The following is a 17016-nucleotide window of genomic DNA, read 5'->3' as shown; positions in this document are numbered from 1 at the left end:
CTGTTCTGGGAGGACCCGATGGACAACTGCAGTCAAGATGCTGGGTCCCCTCAGACATGACCGGGGGAGCGCAAACCCATCCATTCTTGTAGGAAATATCTGAGCCAATGGGAATCACAAGCTTTAGAGACACTCTGCTCTTAGGCCAGCTCCTTCCTTTCTGCACCGCCAGTCAGAGGAAATGATGTTAAAAGCAGGAAAGAAAACTTACAAAGCTACTCTCTTTGGTCTTGTCTGCAACAGTAAAAATTGGGAACAACGTAAACGTCACACAGTAGGGAGACAAAAAGTGGTTTAGTAAAATGCACAGTTGGATATCTTTTTCTGCCACCAAATTGTGTTTGAGTATATGAAACACACAGACATATCTTAAATAGCATATCATTTGCTCCCCAGCACACTCTGGTTGGGTCGTGAACCTCTCCACTCCACTGAGCTCCATTCCGACCACCATCTTGCCTAACCTGGTGGTTAATCCTCTTCCTCAGCTCACTCAGTAGCACTTGACACAAGGGGCCACTCCCTTTCGAAGCACTTTCTCCTGCAGGCTCTCCTGCTCTTACCAGGTTGTCTGTTCTCAGCCTCCTTCCTTCTTCGAACTGAACTTGATCTCTGAGAGTGCCCTAGGGCGAAGTCTTGGGTCCTCCCTCAGTGCTATGGACACTCCCTCAGGAGGTCAGATAGTCCCATGGCTTTAAATATCATCTGTAAGCTGATAACTCCCAAACCATATCCCCACCAGAACTTTCTATTTATCAGAGGTATCGAGACCAGTGCCTGGTGTATTGTAGGTATTCAAATATTTGTTAAATGAACAAGTTTTATGGAAAAAAGCGCAGCATGCAAAATTTTCTATTCAATGTGATCATAATCAGGTAAAAATAAAAATACTCAAACATAGTAAAATGACCAGAAGAAAATATATCAAAACATTCTTGCCTCTTATACATACTCTATTCCACAGAATTAGCCACACACCAATCACTAAGATTCCTGTGGGAAAAAATAGCTCTGTACAATTCACTGCACTTGTCATGCTACTATACCACTCATTTCACGTTGGAGTAAAGATGTGATAAAAATTAGACTGGTCAATGGATGAATGGATAGACAAAATGAGGTCTACCTATACAATGAAATATTATTCAGCCATACAAAGGAATAAAGTAACAATACACGCTACAACATGGATGAACCTTGACAATTTTTGCTAAGTGAAAAAAGCCAGGCACACAAAAATCTATGATTCCATTTACAGGAGATGTTCAGAAGAGGCAAATCCATAGAGACAGAAAACAGATGAGTGGTTGCCAGGGGCTGGGGCAGGGGGGAAGGGGAGTGACAGTTCAGTGGGTTTGGGGCTCTGTTTGGGGTGATGGAAATTTCTGGAACTAGACAGTGATGATGCGTGGACACCATTATGAATGTACTTACTGCCACTGAATTGTATTCTTCAAAATGGTTAAAACGGCAAATTTTGTGTTATGTGTATTTTACCACAACTAAAAAAAATCAGACTGAGCATCTTTAAAACTCTTGGGAGCTGGACATCTTAATCCAAAGGCTAAAATTCCTTTACTCCTTAAAAAAAAAAAAAGCAAAAATATGATATTTCCTCAAAGGATAGCAAAAGAATGCTGCTTGGAGATACTTCTATATCAGAGTAAGAATAGTTCTTGGTAAGATCCAAAGGTAACATATAAAGCAGTCAGCTAAAAATGGAATTGAGAAATGCTTATTTTAATTCAAGTCAACACCAGAGACATATATCAAAGCAAAAAAGAATGTGGGCTAAAATAGCTAGCAGGGTCTATTTATAGGCAAACATTTGAAGTTGCAAATTGTCAGATAAGGCAAAATTAATTTCGTGAAAGTATGAAAATCTGGCAGAACAGCTAGACTATGTAGAAAAATAAGGAGAAAGAGGATTAAGGTAGAAAAGCCAAAGATAGAAAAGTTAAGAGAATTGGTGAAGACAGGATCGAGTGAGTTAGGGGGAAAAAAGGCCAAGGCACTGAAGGTATTTAAACAGGAATCTCAGACATTTTTCAAGGACGAGTAAAAGAGAATGCTGGCAGGTCTTCGGAGTGAAAAGTTCAACAGTGGAGACACCTCGCTCTTTTTGTCAAAGACTGAGTAGACACAGAGAATGCTGCCGAGGAGGGGAATAATGCGATCACGATGGTAAAAAGAAGAAGGGCTTCTTAAAGTGTGTGATGATCTAATTTATCATCCAAAAAGGCATGCTGACACTGAAAGGGAGATAATTAATAATTCAGCCAGGACAACAGGAGTAAATCAGGACGGTTCCAGGAAAACCAGAGAGCAGTCATTCCTATTTATAGGCAACTTCAAAGTAGATGTTAAGGATTGCTTAAAATAGTGGTTCTTCACTCAACCAGAACAAATGTCCACTTTTTATAATGGGTATTTAGCAATTCCCTCTGTGCCATGCTGAATCAAAATTCACTTCTAACTATCCATATATATATATAATTTCAAAAAGAAAATCAATGTAAAGCCCTAACTAAAACATAAAGGAGAAATAAAAGGAAATTATAATAATATTTATTTCAGTATGTAGATGTTCATGCATGACTATTTTAATTTGTAAATTTTCAGACACACTAGATGATATAATGAAATAGATGCTTACACTAACTCATAGGCATGTTTGGATTTAAAAGTGAATGATTATGAAACACTCTGTACAAGTAAGTCATGGAAAATGAAGGAGCACAGGTATAGGGGTGGACACTAGAATAAAAAGCAGCATTAGCAATGTTATATGTCAATTATATCTCAATAAAGAGAGAAAAAAAGAAACAAGAAGGAAAAATTAACATAGTGAAAAGAAAAAGTAGTGTTAGGATAAATGTCAGAGCAGACATATTTCAAAAAAGAATGAAACAATCTTAAGAGATTGTAACATAGCAAGACAAGTTATAGACCACTGAACTAGAGGGAAGGAAAAAAAATGACTAAGTGTGGTAACAAAACAATTTTCTGCCTTGGGATGGGATCCTTGAGACTGCATCTGTGCTAAAACACTGATTCAGTCCCTATTATGCATAAGGCATCAGCTAGAGCTTCAGGAGGTAGAGTGATGTGTGTAATAAAAGCTAGAATAAACCTTGAGGCTTAAGAGAAAGGCAGATGGCTTCAAAGATGGGGGAGGGGACATCCCATAGCAAGGCCTGTTGAAGATCTTGAATTTCAATTTAAAGGTGGATCACTGGAATATTAGAAGGGAGGGAGTGATAAAATCCCATCTGAATTCATTAGAAGATATTTTTAAGAGTAATGTGGAGACTAGAGTTGGGTATGGGTAGAATCAAGGAGACCCACTGGGAATTTGCACAAGAGGAAAATGATGATGGACCAGGATGGCAGTGGAGACAGATGATAACTGGCACAGCAGGATCTGGTGACTAACTGGGGAAGGGGAGGGGAGGGGACACTGGAGAATAACAAGGTTGCCAGGATGCCCTCCTTCCCAAGGAGATGGGGGTTGTCACCTGTCAAGGTTTCAGATGTGTCTTCTCAGGGACCACTAAAGTCATAACGTTAAAAGTTAATGGGCCTCTTAGGGTTACCAGGGGAAGAGAGGTGGGAAGGGACAAATTGGGAGTTCAAGTTGTAAATACTAACTACTACAAATAAAATAGATTAAAAAACAAATTTCTCCTGTTTAGAACAGGGAACTATATTCAATATCTTGTAGTAACCTATAATGAAAAAGAATATGAAAACGAATATATGTATGTGTATGCATGACTGAAACATCATGCTGTACACCAGAAATTGACACACTGTAACTGACTATATTTCAATTAAAAAAAAAAAGTTAATGGGCCTCTGCCAGGGGCTGCCTGTCACTGTATAAATGGGGGCCTACTGTATTTAAACAGTTCATTCCACAGTCCCTGCTCAGGCAGGGGGCTTTAGAGTTCACTGTTGCCATCCACTCTCCCTGGAAACTACACATGTACGTGATTCTTATGCTATGACACTCGATCACAAGGACAGTTGACCTTTGAAGAACATGGGGGTTAGGAGTGCTGACCCTACACAGTGGAAAAATCCTTGTATTGCTCTCTCTGCCCCCAAAATGAAGGACTTGATATATGACTCACCCTAAGGTCCGTAATCTGAAACCACTGAAAAGAATCAGGACTCAAACCCTCATTCTCTTGATTCCTCATATTGTGATCTCTGCACAGACTTTCCCCACACTTAGTTAACTTAAAGATCTGTAAAATGAAAATACAAGTACTATATTTATCGAAAAAAATCCAGGTATAAATGGACCTGTGCAGTTCAAATCTGTGTTGTTCAAGGGTCAATTGTACATCCTTCCGTAGAGGTTAAGGACGTCATCCCAGAGCACCAAGTAGGTAATTCAGGAGTTCTATTTGGGGCTCCAGGAAATTGACGCACTGAAGAACCAATTCTTCCTCGGGGGTTGAAATAAAATCCCACCACTTAGAAGACAAAATACTTCCTGGTCATTCATGAAGAAAGTAGTCATATATCTTATCCAGTGAGTTCAAAGGAGTAGTGACATGAAGTTTTATCTTGGAGGGGTGATAGTTTAATAAATTGTGGCCAGTGATCTCTCAACTGTCTTAAGTATGCTTAAGAGAAATTTAGATACTCTGCAGAGAGAAAAATAGCTGTTTCCTTTAGAGGCTTCTTTTGGAGGCCAAGACTCCCAGGCATCTCAGCTCACTTCTTTTGGGTCACTTTCCATTGTGATTCTCCCCTCAAACACCAAGCCAATTAGCAGGTATCCCCCTTAGTATTTAAGTCATAAGGACTGATTTTGTATCAAGTCATCAGAAGGGAAACAAAGAGAAATTTACCTCTGATTTGAGCTGCTCCCCACTCTGGGTCTGATGGAGTGGGAGTCACTCGCTGCAGCTGCGACACAGGTGTCTGATCAGAAGCCACATGGTGGGCAAGTGCATTGTATGGGAAAGTAATTTTAAACATTGTTCTGGAAAAATTCTTTGAATTAATAAGCAACCCATTTTTGTTGGGGGATCACACAAAATGATAGTGTATCAAAGACTAATGGAACATGTGAAAAATCTATGATCAGAATATTTGTTATAAACTCACACTTTCAGAAAAATAAAGGTAGAGTCAAAAAGATTCATGAAGCAAAAGCAAGCACATAGTAGGTCTGTCCCTCTAGCTGTGGCTAAGAGGAGCAGTTCATTTGGAGAGCCACATGCAGTATGAAAGTGGAAAGGCAATGATTAAGGGCAGAATCGTCCGTTCACACTCGGAATAGACATGACTCTAAAAACTGCCTGGCCTCATGCTCCAGACCTCCCATAGTCTTCTCCAAATCAATCCTTTAGTTTTATCTTCCACTAATCTCTACTCCTACCTGTCTACTCACCTCACCTTCCCCCCCCCCAGTACCTAATTCTACTTTTCCCTGTCCCCATCATCAGAATCACAACCTGCCATCCAAATCTGAACTAGCCAAGTCCCTCCTCTTCCAAGCGGACATCCCAGACCAGTTCAGCCTCCAGAGTCTCGTCCTCCACCGAGCTAACGGAGCCCATGTGGCAATCATTTGGCAAATAAACCTGTGCTGCCCAGTGACTGGAGCTGTGCTTTTACTTAGCTTTTAATGTGTCTGTTTTATCTGACCAGCCAGGTTCTTGCAGAAAGGATCTGACAAAGTATTTTGTCTCCCACATAGCACCACACAGTCATCACTTCCCATACATGTCCTGATGATGATGCTTAATTGCAACATAACAATGAAACATGAGGTCAAGAAAGTCAGTCTCTTAAGAGTGATAACCAAGTCTTGTTGCTCTTTGATCCCAGCACAAAGTTAGCCCATGCGATAAAGTCTGATGAATGAAGAAGAGGCTAGAACTATAAGCAACTGGGAAAGGGCTGGAGGCGGAGCTGGGAGAAGGGGGTGGAGGAGTAAGAAATAGGAAGAAAAGTCGGCAGCATCAAGGGTAAAGGCTGGGCCAGCAAGGGGTACTGGTGTATATTTTGGAGAGAAAAAGAGACAGAGGAAAAGTGGAAGGTGAAAGCAAAAGAGGGAAGGGAGAAGGAGAATTGGAAGTCATTCTTCAAGAACAGAATGAGACCAAGTCATTGTCATCTAACACCTCCATATAGCAAATACATGAGGCTTCTGCCAAGGCAGTCTTGACATGCAGCTGTTTCACAGCAAAGAGACTAGTGGGGCAAAAGAATAATTTTTGTCTCTACCACGTTTATATTGTTCACTTTGATGAGACAGAAAAGGACAAAAACTCAGAGCATTCTAAGATTCTGACTAGACAAGAAAAAAAAGTAGGGCATATGCCCCTAAAAAGAAAAAAGGAGTCACCAGGGGGCGTAACCGACTGAAAGAGTTTATAAAGAATACAAATGTGGAATATAATTATGCGTCTTTAAGAAGGTAGAAAATTTAGATACAGGAAAAGAGTACAAAAGGAATAAGAGAACAACAAAAGGAAAAAAGAATCATGACAGACGATCCTGAGGAATACTTTAAAACTCCACCAATATAAACAGACATGGGCTCAAAATACGAAATGTCATCAATCCAGTCCAAGGTGAAAATAAAAGGGATCTGAGAAATCTATCCCTGACAAAGTGTAGTAGCAAAAAAGATGGCAGAGAAGCATTTCCTACAAATTCAAAACCACCAGAGAAAGCTGGTTTCAGTGGCACCAGGACAGCTAAGCTAGTGGTCACTAGGGCGCCTCTTCTCCCTGAAATCCCACGACATGGGGTCACTCTCCCTTCTGCTGTCCCTCCCATTCTAGGTGGCCTGCCACCTGGCTCTCTCTCACACATGGTCAGGGAGCACTTAATTCTACTACAAAAGTTGTATTAGTTTCCTATTTATAGCCTCTCTTCTGGAGTAGAAAGAAAGCTCCAAGAAGGCAGGATCCCTGTCTGAACTACTCTGCTCTACCTCCAGCTTCTGACGCAGAGAGGTGGATGGAGCTACGGATGGTTCCCTCTTTGCTCCTGGGAGACATTTCAGGATGAGGGGACACGTCTTTGCTCTTCAACAGAAACGAAAGTGGTGGTCTCGGAACCTGTCACTTCCAGGGGAGGCAGTTGGGGAAAGAATCCCACAGGATGGAGGTGAAGGAGGCAGAATTTGCATGAAGGAGAGAGTACGTAATAGAAGAAGGAGTGACGGCCAAGGCTGGATCCAGACAGGAGGTGGGGGAACTAGCTCTTTGTCCCTCCTATTTATTTACTTCAAAGAAAACTTCCCAAGAGGAGGGAGCCCCTGGCTAAATCTATTCCCCAGAGAATACATATTCATTATTTTTAAAGTTCACTTATTTATTACTTTTTAATTGTTGCATTTTTATGCAGAGTGGTTAATGACTTGGAATTTATTTTTCAGAGATGAAAATGAACTTTAAGCACTTCCTCTGAAACTATTGCTCTTGCTACTCCTCTTCTCCTAGAACAACCCTTTATTTCTCAACATCACTTTTAAAGCTCTACTCACCGCCTGGTGCACCAGACATGTTGATCGGGTAGGGTAGGGTACCCATGTAATCTATTATCCAAAGTGGGACTCTTTTGAAAGTCAAAGGAGGCTCTATTTATAATTACATTGGCAGAGCAGGCACATGGGGATAAATGGTCACCCTAATGACACCTGCTGTGACCACGGGCCTGCAAAAGGACAACCACCTGGCAGCCACGTCTTATGCTCATTACCTCACCCTGTACCACTGCAGACTGCACCAGTGGAGGCACCTGTCCTAAGGGTTACCAATCCCAGTCTTGCCAGCAACACGAGTAAGGACTGGATACAGGTTAGTTATATTATACCTGACTCAAACGGAAACTTCAGCTCTTTCTGGGTTTGGGGTCTTCCAGCATTTGGACTGAAACCACATCATCAGCTGTCCAGATTCTCAGGGTTTACAACTTAGACTGGACCAACACCATCCACTCTCCTGGGTCTCCAGCTTGCTGGCTAAAGATCTTGGGACTTTGTCAGCCCCCACAACCATGAGAGCCAATTTATTGTAATGAATCTCTCTCGCGCGCGCGCGTGTGATCCTAACAAGCAGGGACAGGCACTAGCCCACTGGCTCTCAAAGTACTGGGCCCAGTATGCACCAGTATCAGCACCACTAGGAAGCATTTAGAAATGAAAATTCTTGAGCCCATCCCAGACCTACTAACTCTAGGATGTTTCTTGGCCCTGGGGACCAAAGGAAGTTAGAGGGGGAAGCTTCCTTCTCCACTTCCCATGCAAGGATTTCCCTCTGCAAGTAGTTCTCAGGATGTTAATACCAGGTTTGAGTATCACGAGGCTACCATGTATTGGGTGCCTACTATTCACCAGTGCTGCACTGATCCTTACACAACCCCAGAGGGCAGCCATTAGCTCCTGTTTAGGGAAAGAGAACTAAGGTTTGGAAAGTTAATTTCCCCATAGTAAGAAAACAGTGGAGCTAGAATCCAAGACCATGTGACAATACCACGTTCTTAACTTGACCATTAGAAGGGTCAAAAGGCTCCACATAAGAATCATTCTCTTAATTCCAGAACCGCTGCTCTTTCCAAATAAGAAGCATAAGTAAGAAGCATAGTACAGAGAGCTGGCGAGAAGCAGGGGGGATGCTGGATTCCCTTTTAAGAGTTTGGGCTAGCCTGGCCCAGTCAACAATTCATCCATGGCAGAAGGGGCCAGAGTGAATCCTTCCTGGCCTATGGTGTATGGGGTGGGCCCAAACCACACATCGGCTTAAACTGGCCTTTGACGCAGGAGTAGAATGTACACGGGACCGTTCACACTTAAAGGGGCTGCAGCCTTTAGGTCATTCTCTCCTCAGGTTAGAAGGCATACAACATCTTCAATGGTCTCCCCAAATTAAAACCAAAGGGGAAGGGGCAGGATCAAGAGCCTCATCCTTCTCTCATTCTGATAGAGTTCTCCTGCCTTCTTTCCTCTCTCCTGCCCCGAGTACCACGACCTACTAAAACTCTTCCTTCTTAGTTGAGACATCAGATCTAACGTCCTTACTGATGGGAACTAAAAAACAGTTTTACTATGACTTGGGTTTTATATACTTCTCTTGCACTCCTAACCTACTCTATTCCTCTAAAATGGATCATAGAAAACAAGGGCTAGCCAGGCTTTAGGGACCACTGAATTCAAACCTTTTACCCTGCAGAAACAGAGATCCAGAGTTTAAAGTCACACATCTGACTGGCAAAAGTTGGGACCAGAAACTTGGACCTCTGATGCCCCGTTTCCCCAGCTCCAAATAGAAGATCAGACAACGGGTGTTACAGACTAAAACTGCGTCTCCACACAAGTTGAAGCTCTAACCCCCAGTGTGACTGTATTTGGAGACAGGGCCTGTAAGGAGGTGACAAAGGTTCAATGAGGTCATAAGGAGGGGCTCTCATCCAATAGGGCTGGTGCCCTTATAAGAAGAGGAAGGGGCACCAGAGCGCCTCCTCTCTACCATGTGAGGACACAGCAATAAGGTGGCTGTCTGCAAACCAGGAGGAGAGCCTTCACCAGAAACCGAACCCTGCTGGACCTTGATCTTGGACTTTCAGGCTCCAGAACTGTAAGAAAATTAATTTCTGTTATATAAGTCATGGTCTGTGCTATCTCGTTATGGCAGCCTGAGCTGACTAATATAAGGGGATCTGTGGGCCTCACCTCAAAGTTCAGGCACTGAGAAGTGCAAGTTGCAGGGGAGACCAGAACCAGCCAAGATGAGGGCCATTCAGAGACTCTGACCAGGGGCCACTTTCCACGTGGAATGCCCCAGCCCACAGGCACTTGAAGGTCATTAAAAGGAATGAGTCACTCAGTTAAAGAATTTCGGGAAAGCATCCAAACTATGCACATTCTGTTCTGTGAAACAGCCAGCCTGTCCTTCCACGATGCAGGCAAACAGGAAAAACATTGGCCCAGGTGCACCTCACCCCATTCTGGAACCTTCCCTGGCACATAATGTCCCCTGAAAACCAGGTTGGGAGATAGTTTTCTGAGAGAGAAGAAAATGAGTCTGACCCTCTGGTTTATAAGCCCTTAGAAAGGCCTGGAAGGGTGGGGGAAAACCTTGTCACACTTCTGAGGGTCTGACAGGCCCCCATGTTGTTTCAGACATCAAGCCTTTAAGCAGCAGCCAGTGGCCTGAGATGGAAATATTCTCACCAGTGGGGCAGCTTCAGCATGTGGGAGATACACTGGCAGCTTCCCCCTCTAACTTCCTTTGATCAAATGTTTTTCCTGGAACTTCTGAAGTTAACAAAGTTAATAGAATTTTTTTAAGTACAAAGGAGGAAAAAAATAAAAAGAAAAAGTAACTACTCAGTGTTAACACACTGGTATGTTTATCTCCTATATATTTTTCTGAGCTTTACAAAGTTTTTATGATGAGCATGTATTACTTTATAATTAAGATGATAAACATTGTTCATTCTCCAAGTAATTCAGTATCTGGCATGAGCCAGGAAGTTTTCTAGATGCTGGAGATAAGCGGTAACCAGGATAACATCCGCCTTCTCTTAGAGCTTTCAGTTACTGGTCAGGGGTGGAGGAGATCATAAAAAGGGAGACAGTGATTGCCCTAGAAGAAAAAGTTCAGGTGTTGTGAGAGGATGGGAAGTCCTGGGGATGGGGTGGTCAGAGGGGGTTCTCTAAGGAGGGGAGGTCCCTCCAAGGAGCGGAGACCTGAGGAAAGTGAGGGGAGGAGTCAGGGGCAGGGCTGCGGGAAGAACTCTTCTTTACTCAGGGAACAGCCTTGTGATGGCCCTGAGGCCTTGCACCAGGACGAGCAGTGGGCCAGCTGGAGTCCAGGGGAGTGAGCAGGATGAGGAGCGGTAGGGGATGGGTCTGGAGAGCCAGGCCAGGGCCAGAGCGGGCCAGGCTTTGTAAAGCCGTGATGGGAGTCCCGTCTAAGTCTGTGTGCAGGGAAGCCTAGGCAGGGCTGCAGCAGGAAAGTAACGTGGTGTGTAGCATGACAGTATCTCCTGGGAGGCCTCCCTTGTGCCAGGGACCACATTTCTCCCATCAGATTAAAAGGCCCTGAGTTTAGGGATGAGTGTTCTTTCTCTTGTGGGTTCCTCTGCCGAGAGAGGGCTGAAGCAGGAGCCGCAGGCCATGGGGAAACTGATGGCTCATCTGTCCCCAGAGCTTTCACCTCCTGGTACTCACCTTCCACCGTCAACTCCACTGTCACCTGGCGGGCACCACTACCATTGGTGGCTTCACAGGTGTACTTTCCCTTGTCCTCCTCACGGACAGCATGAATCACAAGGCTGAAAGTCCCCCGGGTACCACAGTCCAGCAGGAAGCGGCCCCCACCGGTGATGGGCTGTCCGTTTCTGTGCCACGTCACCTGGGGCTCTGGGTAACCCCGGACCTTCAAGGAAAAGAAGAAAGGGTGAGAGCTTGTATGTACAGAGTATTCCCCACATGTCAGGTACTGTTCTGGGTGCTATGCATGTGCTAACTCATTTAATCCTCATAACAAGTCTTGAAGCAAATACTACTTTCATCTCCATTTTAGAGGTAAGGAAATTGGTAGTTTGGGTAGATTTCCCAAGGTCTTGAAGGTAGAAAGTGGTAAAGTCAGGCATCCTGGCTTCAGAGCCTATCACACAAGTGTCTCTCAAGCTTGGCTGCATGATTACAATCACCAGGGGGAGCTTTAAAGCAATAATAGTGCCCAGGCCCAACGCTGGACCAACTAAGTCAGAATCCCAGGGGTGGGGACTGAGCATAGGGACTCTAGCCCAGTGCTTCCACTCTAACATGCAAATGAATCACTTGTTAAAATGCAGGTTCTGCTTCTATAGGGCTGGGGTGGGCTTGAGAGTTTGCAGTTCAGACAGGCTCTCAGATGATGCTGATATTTCTGGTCCCTAGATCCCACCTCGAGTAGCAAGTTTCTAGACCTGAGCTGCCCGGTTTGGCAGCCACTGAGCACTTGAAATGTGGCTGGTCCTAACTGAGTTGCACTGTAAATGTAAATTATACACGGGGTTTTGAAGAATTCAAAAAGATGAATTCTTGAAAAAATGTAAACTATCTTGGTAATTTAAAAATACTGGAGGGGGAGTTGTCTAGCTCAGTGGTAGAGCATGCACGAGGTCCTGAGTTCAATTAAATTTGACATATTGGGTTAAATAAAATATATTGTTAAAACTAATTTCAGTTGTTGTCTTTCTCTTTTTTAATGTGGTTACTAGGAAAGGTACAGCTACATACATGCCTTGTTTGGTGTTTCTATCAGGCATTGCTGCCCTAGACCCCTCTTTTTCACAGAGTTAGCAGCTAACATCTGTTGAGTGCTAAGTGTTAAGCACTTTTCTAAATATTTAACATATCTAAGCCTCATAGCAACTTGTTTAGAGAGAAGATATTTCCCCAAAGAGGGGAAAATGAAGAGAGAGATTTTCCAAGAAAAGAAATCACTCTGAGTTTCAGAGAAAGTTCCCTAAGGGCCCTCAAACCCCTGAAACTCAACAGGCCCGTCAGAATGGACTCATCTTCAGAGGGGCCAGGGCTCAGACTGGCCAATCAATGCACAGCCTGGGACCCAGAATTGGGGGACTTTAGCACAGGAAAAGCACAGAAGACATCACAGAAACCTCCCAAGAAAGAAGCTGCTTGCATTATATATAGGTAGGAGCAGCAGCTTTTACTCACTCCCAAGATAAGAGAGCATGACCATCAAAGACCTAGAATTGCCAAAGCATTACTGAAGAGAAAGAAAGAGGCTGGAGGAATAACTCTTCCAGATTTCAGACAATACTATAGAGCTACAGTCATCAAGACAGCATGGTATTGGTACAAAAACAGACATATAGACCAATGGAACAGAATAGAGAGCCCAGAAATGAACCCACAAACTTTTGGTCAACTAATCTTCGACAAAGGAGGCAACAATATACAATGGAATAAAGACAGTCTCTTCAGCAAATGGTGTTGGGAAAACTGGACAGCAGCATGTAAAACAATGAAGCTAGAACACTCCCCTACTCCATACACAAAAATAAACCCAAAATGGATGAAAGACTTAAACATGAGACAAGATACAATAAACCTCCTAGAGGAAAACATAGGCAAAACATTATCTGACATACATCTCAAAAATTTTCTCCTAGTAGAAATAAAAGCAAGAATAAACAAATGGGACCTAATGAAACTTACAAGCTTCTGCACAGCAAAGGAAACCATAAGTAAAACAAAAAGACAACCTACGGAATGGGAGAAAATCTTCACAAATGAAACCGACAAAGGCTTGATCTCCAGAATATATAAGCAGCTCATATGACTTAATAAGAAACAACAAACAACCCAATCCAAAGATGGGAAAAAGACCTGAACAAGCAATTCTCCAAGGGAGACATACAAATGATCAATAAGCAAATGAAAAAATGCTCAGTATCACTAATTATCAGAGAAATGCAAATCAAAACTACAATGAGGTATCACCTCACACCAGTCAGAATGGCCATCATTCAAAAATCCACAAATGACAAACACTGGAGAGGCTGTGGAGAAAGGGGAACCCTCCTTCACTGCTGGTGGAAATGCAGTTTGGTGCAGCCACTATGGAAAACAGTGTGGAGATTCCTCAAAAGACTAGGAATAGACTTACCATATGACCCAGGAATCCCACTCCTGGGCTTATATCCAGAAGGAACCCTACTTCAGGATGACACCTGCACCCCAATGGTCATAGCAGCACTATTTACAATAGCCAAGACATGGAAACAGCCTAAATGTCCATCAACGGATGACTGGATAAAGAAGAAGTGGTATATTTATACAATGGAATACTACTCAGCCATAAAAACTGACAACATAACGCCATTTGCAGCAACATGGATGCTCCTGGAGAATGTCATTCTAAGGGAAATAAGCCAGAAAGAGAAATAAAAATACCATATGAGATCACTCATATGTGGAATCTAAAAAACAAAAACAAAAACAAAAAAAGCATAAACACAAAACAGAAATAGACTCATAGACATAGAATACAAACTTGTGGTTGCCAAGGGGGCGGAGGGTGGGAAGGGATAGACAGGATTTCAAAATTGTAGAATAGATAAACAAGATTATACTGTATAGCACAGGGAAATATATACAAGATCTTATGGTAGCTCACAGAGAAAAAAATGTGACAATGAATATATATATGTTCATGTATTACTGAAAAATTGTGCTCTACACTGGAATTTGACACAACATTGTAAAATGATTATAAATCAATAAAAAATGTTAAAAAAAAAAAAAGATAAGAGAGCATGGATACGATTGAAGCAAACTCTGAATTTGCTGGATGACCCCAAACTGCATTTACAAAGAAATCCTTCAATGGCCTACAGCAATATTCCTCTTCACACACCTCAGCAAGGTCAGAGAGAATGCTTTACCAGCATGTGGAAGAAAGGGGAGGCGAGGTGGCTGTGTAGTCATGCCTGGGCCATTGCAGCGTCACCAAGCACATACATCCTGTCTGAGGGTGGTGGTGTTGAAGGGGACCACGGTCATATTATAATGTATGTCTATTATAATATGAAACAAAACGTTAACACTGGTTGTCTCTGGGTCTCTCCTCTTTTCCTTTTACTAACTATCATTTTCTGATATTTCTGCAAATGCCTGGCTTTGGTAAAAGAAAAAAAAATTCAAATGAAAATGTGCTCCTTTTATATTAGCATGTCTGTGTAATGAATGTATAACAGCCATTAATTTGCGGAGGCCCTCAAGATACTTAAATCTAGAAATGGAAATTAAAGTGGCATACAAACAAACATTATGCATGTTTGAAGGTGGCGAATGCCACATATCCATGTAAAACATGTCATCTTGTGGCATTATCCTGGCCCAAAGTTTCATGCAAAGGAGTATCAGACAACCATTCTATTAGAGCATTCTTTTTCCCTGTGAAAGCATATTTTCCCAAAACAAGTGAGAAAAGAAACTCTTTCCTACAGAAGGAAGCCCCTTGGAAGTCAGCTCAGGTAGTGAATTTGCAAGTTGTCATTATTTTCTCCTTCACCTCTTTAAGCAGGGCCAGCCTAACCTCCAGAAGATGATCAGATAGCCTTCTGTCATCAGCTTCAGAGAAAGGGAGTGCAGAGCCCTAGGACTGGGAGGAGATGAATCATTAACTTCCCCAAAGGCATTCTTGGCATTCCACTGCAAGTACTCTGGCCCCCTGCAGCAGTGCCAACTCTGTGGCCATCAGGGCCTGAGGCATCAATGATTAACTGGGGACGCTGCAAGTGTTCCCGACCTCAGGGACATAGGCCCTTCTTTCCCTTTCCATTTTCCTTTTCCTTTTATTTTCTACATACATTTACATTTCCCTCCACCCCACATCACCAAATTTACCTCCTAAGTGCCCTTACAGACCAAAATAAATATCCAGGGATTTTTAAATATGCTGAAACTGGCACCACTTAGGAAGCTGCAGTTTGCAATGGACTTTTGCACACCCTGAGTCTGAAGCAAATGCAGGAATTTCTGTGACCTTTTTCCATTCCAAGGTCTGAATGATTTGCAGCTCCAATTCTTATCCTCCCAATATGGAAAAACTGGTTCAGCCACTACCTAACTGTACCTAAAAATTATTCAACTTCAAGTATTTTTTATTGTCTGCCCACTATCCTGGGCTTCTGGGTGGGGAAAGAAGAGAAGCCTGAATGAACATCTCTGTGTGCGTGACAATGGCCCTGCCCTCCCTGGACGCCTTATCTGCCTTCATCATGGGCCTTCAGCCAAGAAGCCACAGCTGGGATTTTTACAGCCTAGTCTAAAACCACAATAAAAGTGATACTTTAGTTCTCAGAGGGCTTCCACATACAGAATCTTACTTGATTCTTGTGACACAATAAGGGAGGTGTCCTGGGTCGGATTCCCCAGAAGCAGACCCTGAGATAGGGATTCAGGAGCCCTACCTGTGACCCCTTAGCCAACACTCACAGCAGCTGGGCATGGGTGTAGCAGCCTGGTGAAGGGCGTCTGGGTGGGGCACCAACAGTGTCCGTGACAGCATGCAAAGCCAATCAATCATATTACTGAGCCCAGAGAGCTGAGGAAAGAGACCTAGGGAAGTGGGTGATTTGCCAGTGATCTCACATGGCAAATTAAGTGGCAGATCTGGGATCACAATGTTGGTCTCCAAGTTGAGTAGTTGTCTCTGTGCCTCATTGTGAATTCATGTCTTTGGTGAGGCAAATACTGTAGAACCCAAAGCATTGATAAGTGTCTATCTCTAATAGACCCTAAATCTCCTCTAGGTTAAAGTAGTATCTGCTCCCACTTTGGGAAAAAGCCAAAGGGCTCACAAAAGTTATGGCCATGCCATACAAGTCCTGGGCCGTTTCCTTAGAATAACAGGAGGCTGGTGCAATAGACTGAATGTGTCTTTCCTAAATGCGTGTTGAAATCCTACCCTTCAATGTGATTATATTAGGAAGTGGGGCTTTTGGAGGTGATTAGGTCATGAGAGTGGAGCCCCCATGAATGGGATTAGTGCTTGTATAAAAGTGGGCCCAGAGAGCTCTCTCTCTCCTTCTCCCATGTGAGGACAGAGAGAAGGCTGGCCAGCTATGAACCAGGAAGCAGGACCAGACACTGAATCTGCTGGTGCCTTGATTTTGGACTTCCCAGACACCAAAACTGGGAGAAATGAATTTCTGTTGTTTAAACCACCCAGTCTGTGGTATTTCTGTTATAGCAGAAATACCCCAAGGTCTAAGACAGATAAGGATGGGTACCAGGTGGCTGCCCAAGACACCCCCAGGAGGGTCATGTGGAACTGAGAGGACAGACAGTGTAAGAGCTGGGCCTGAGTCCTGGGTCTGGCTCTGCTTCCCATCCTCTTCAGGTTGTGATTTCCTCCCTTCATTGGAGAGAAAACAGCTCTTAATATCTCAGGTGCCTTCCATCCCTGAAGTAGTCTGGTTCTAAACAGTGACCCACTTAGCTCCTGGCGGGAGATTCTT

At 43.3% G+C, this 17016-nt stretch overlaps 1 protein-coding gene across 5 annotated transcripts in view; it reads right to left on the bottom strand.

Moving 5' to 3' along the window:
- MYLK (myosin light chain kinase) overlaps positions 1-17016 on the bottom strand; it is a 199522-nt gene that overhangs the window by 119833 nt on the left and 62673 nt on the right. For all 5 annotated transcript variants that reach the window (XM_031454585.2, XM_064494510.1, XM_064494515.1 and 2 more), the window contains exon 3: positions 11207-11414. In XM_031454585.2, coding sequence (XP_031310445.2) covers positions 11207-11414 — 208 coding nt within the window. The remainder of the gene's footprint in view (positions 1-11206; positions 11415-17016) is intronic.

Source organism: Camelus dromedarius, chromosome 2 (genome assembly GCF_036321535.1).
Source record: "Camelus dromedarius isolate mCamDro1 chromosome 2, mCamDro1.pat, whole genome shotgun sequence".
Classification (NCBI taxonomy): domain Eukaryota; kingdom Metazoa; phylum Chordata; class Mammalia; order Artiodactyla; family Camelidae; genus Camelus; species Camelus dromedarius.
This window is presented reverse-complemented; position numbering and strand designations above follow the sequence as displayed.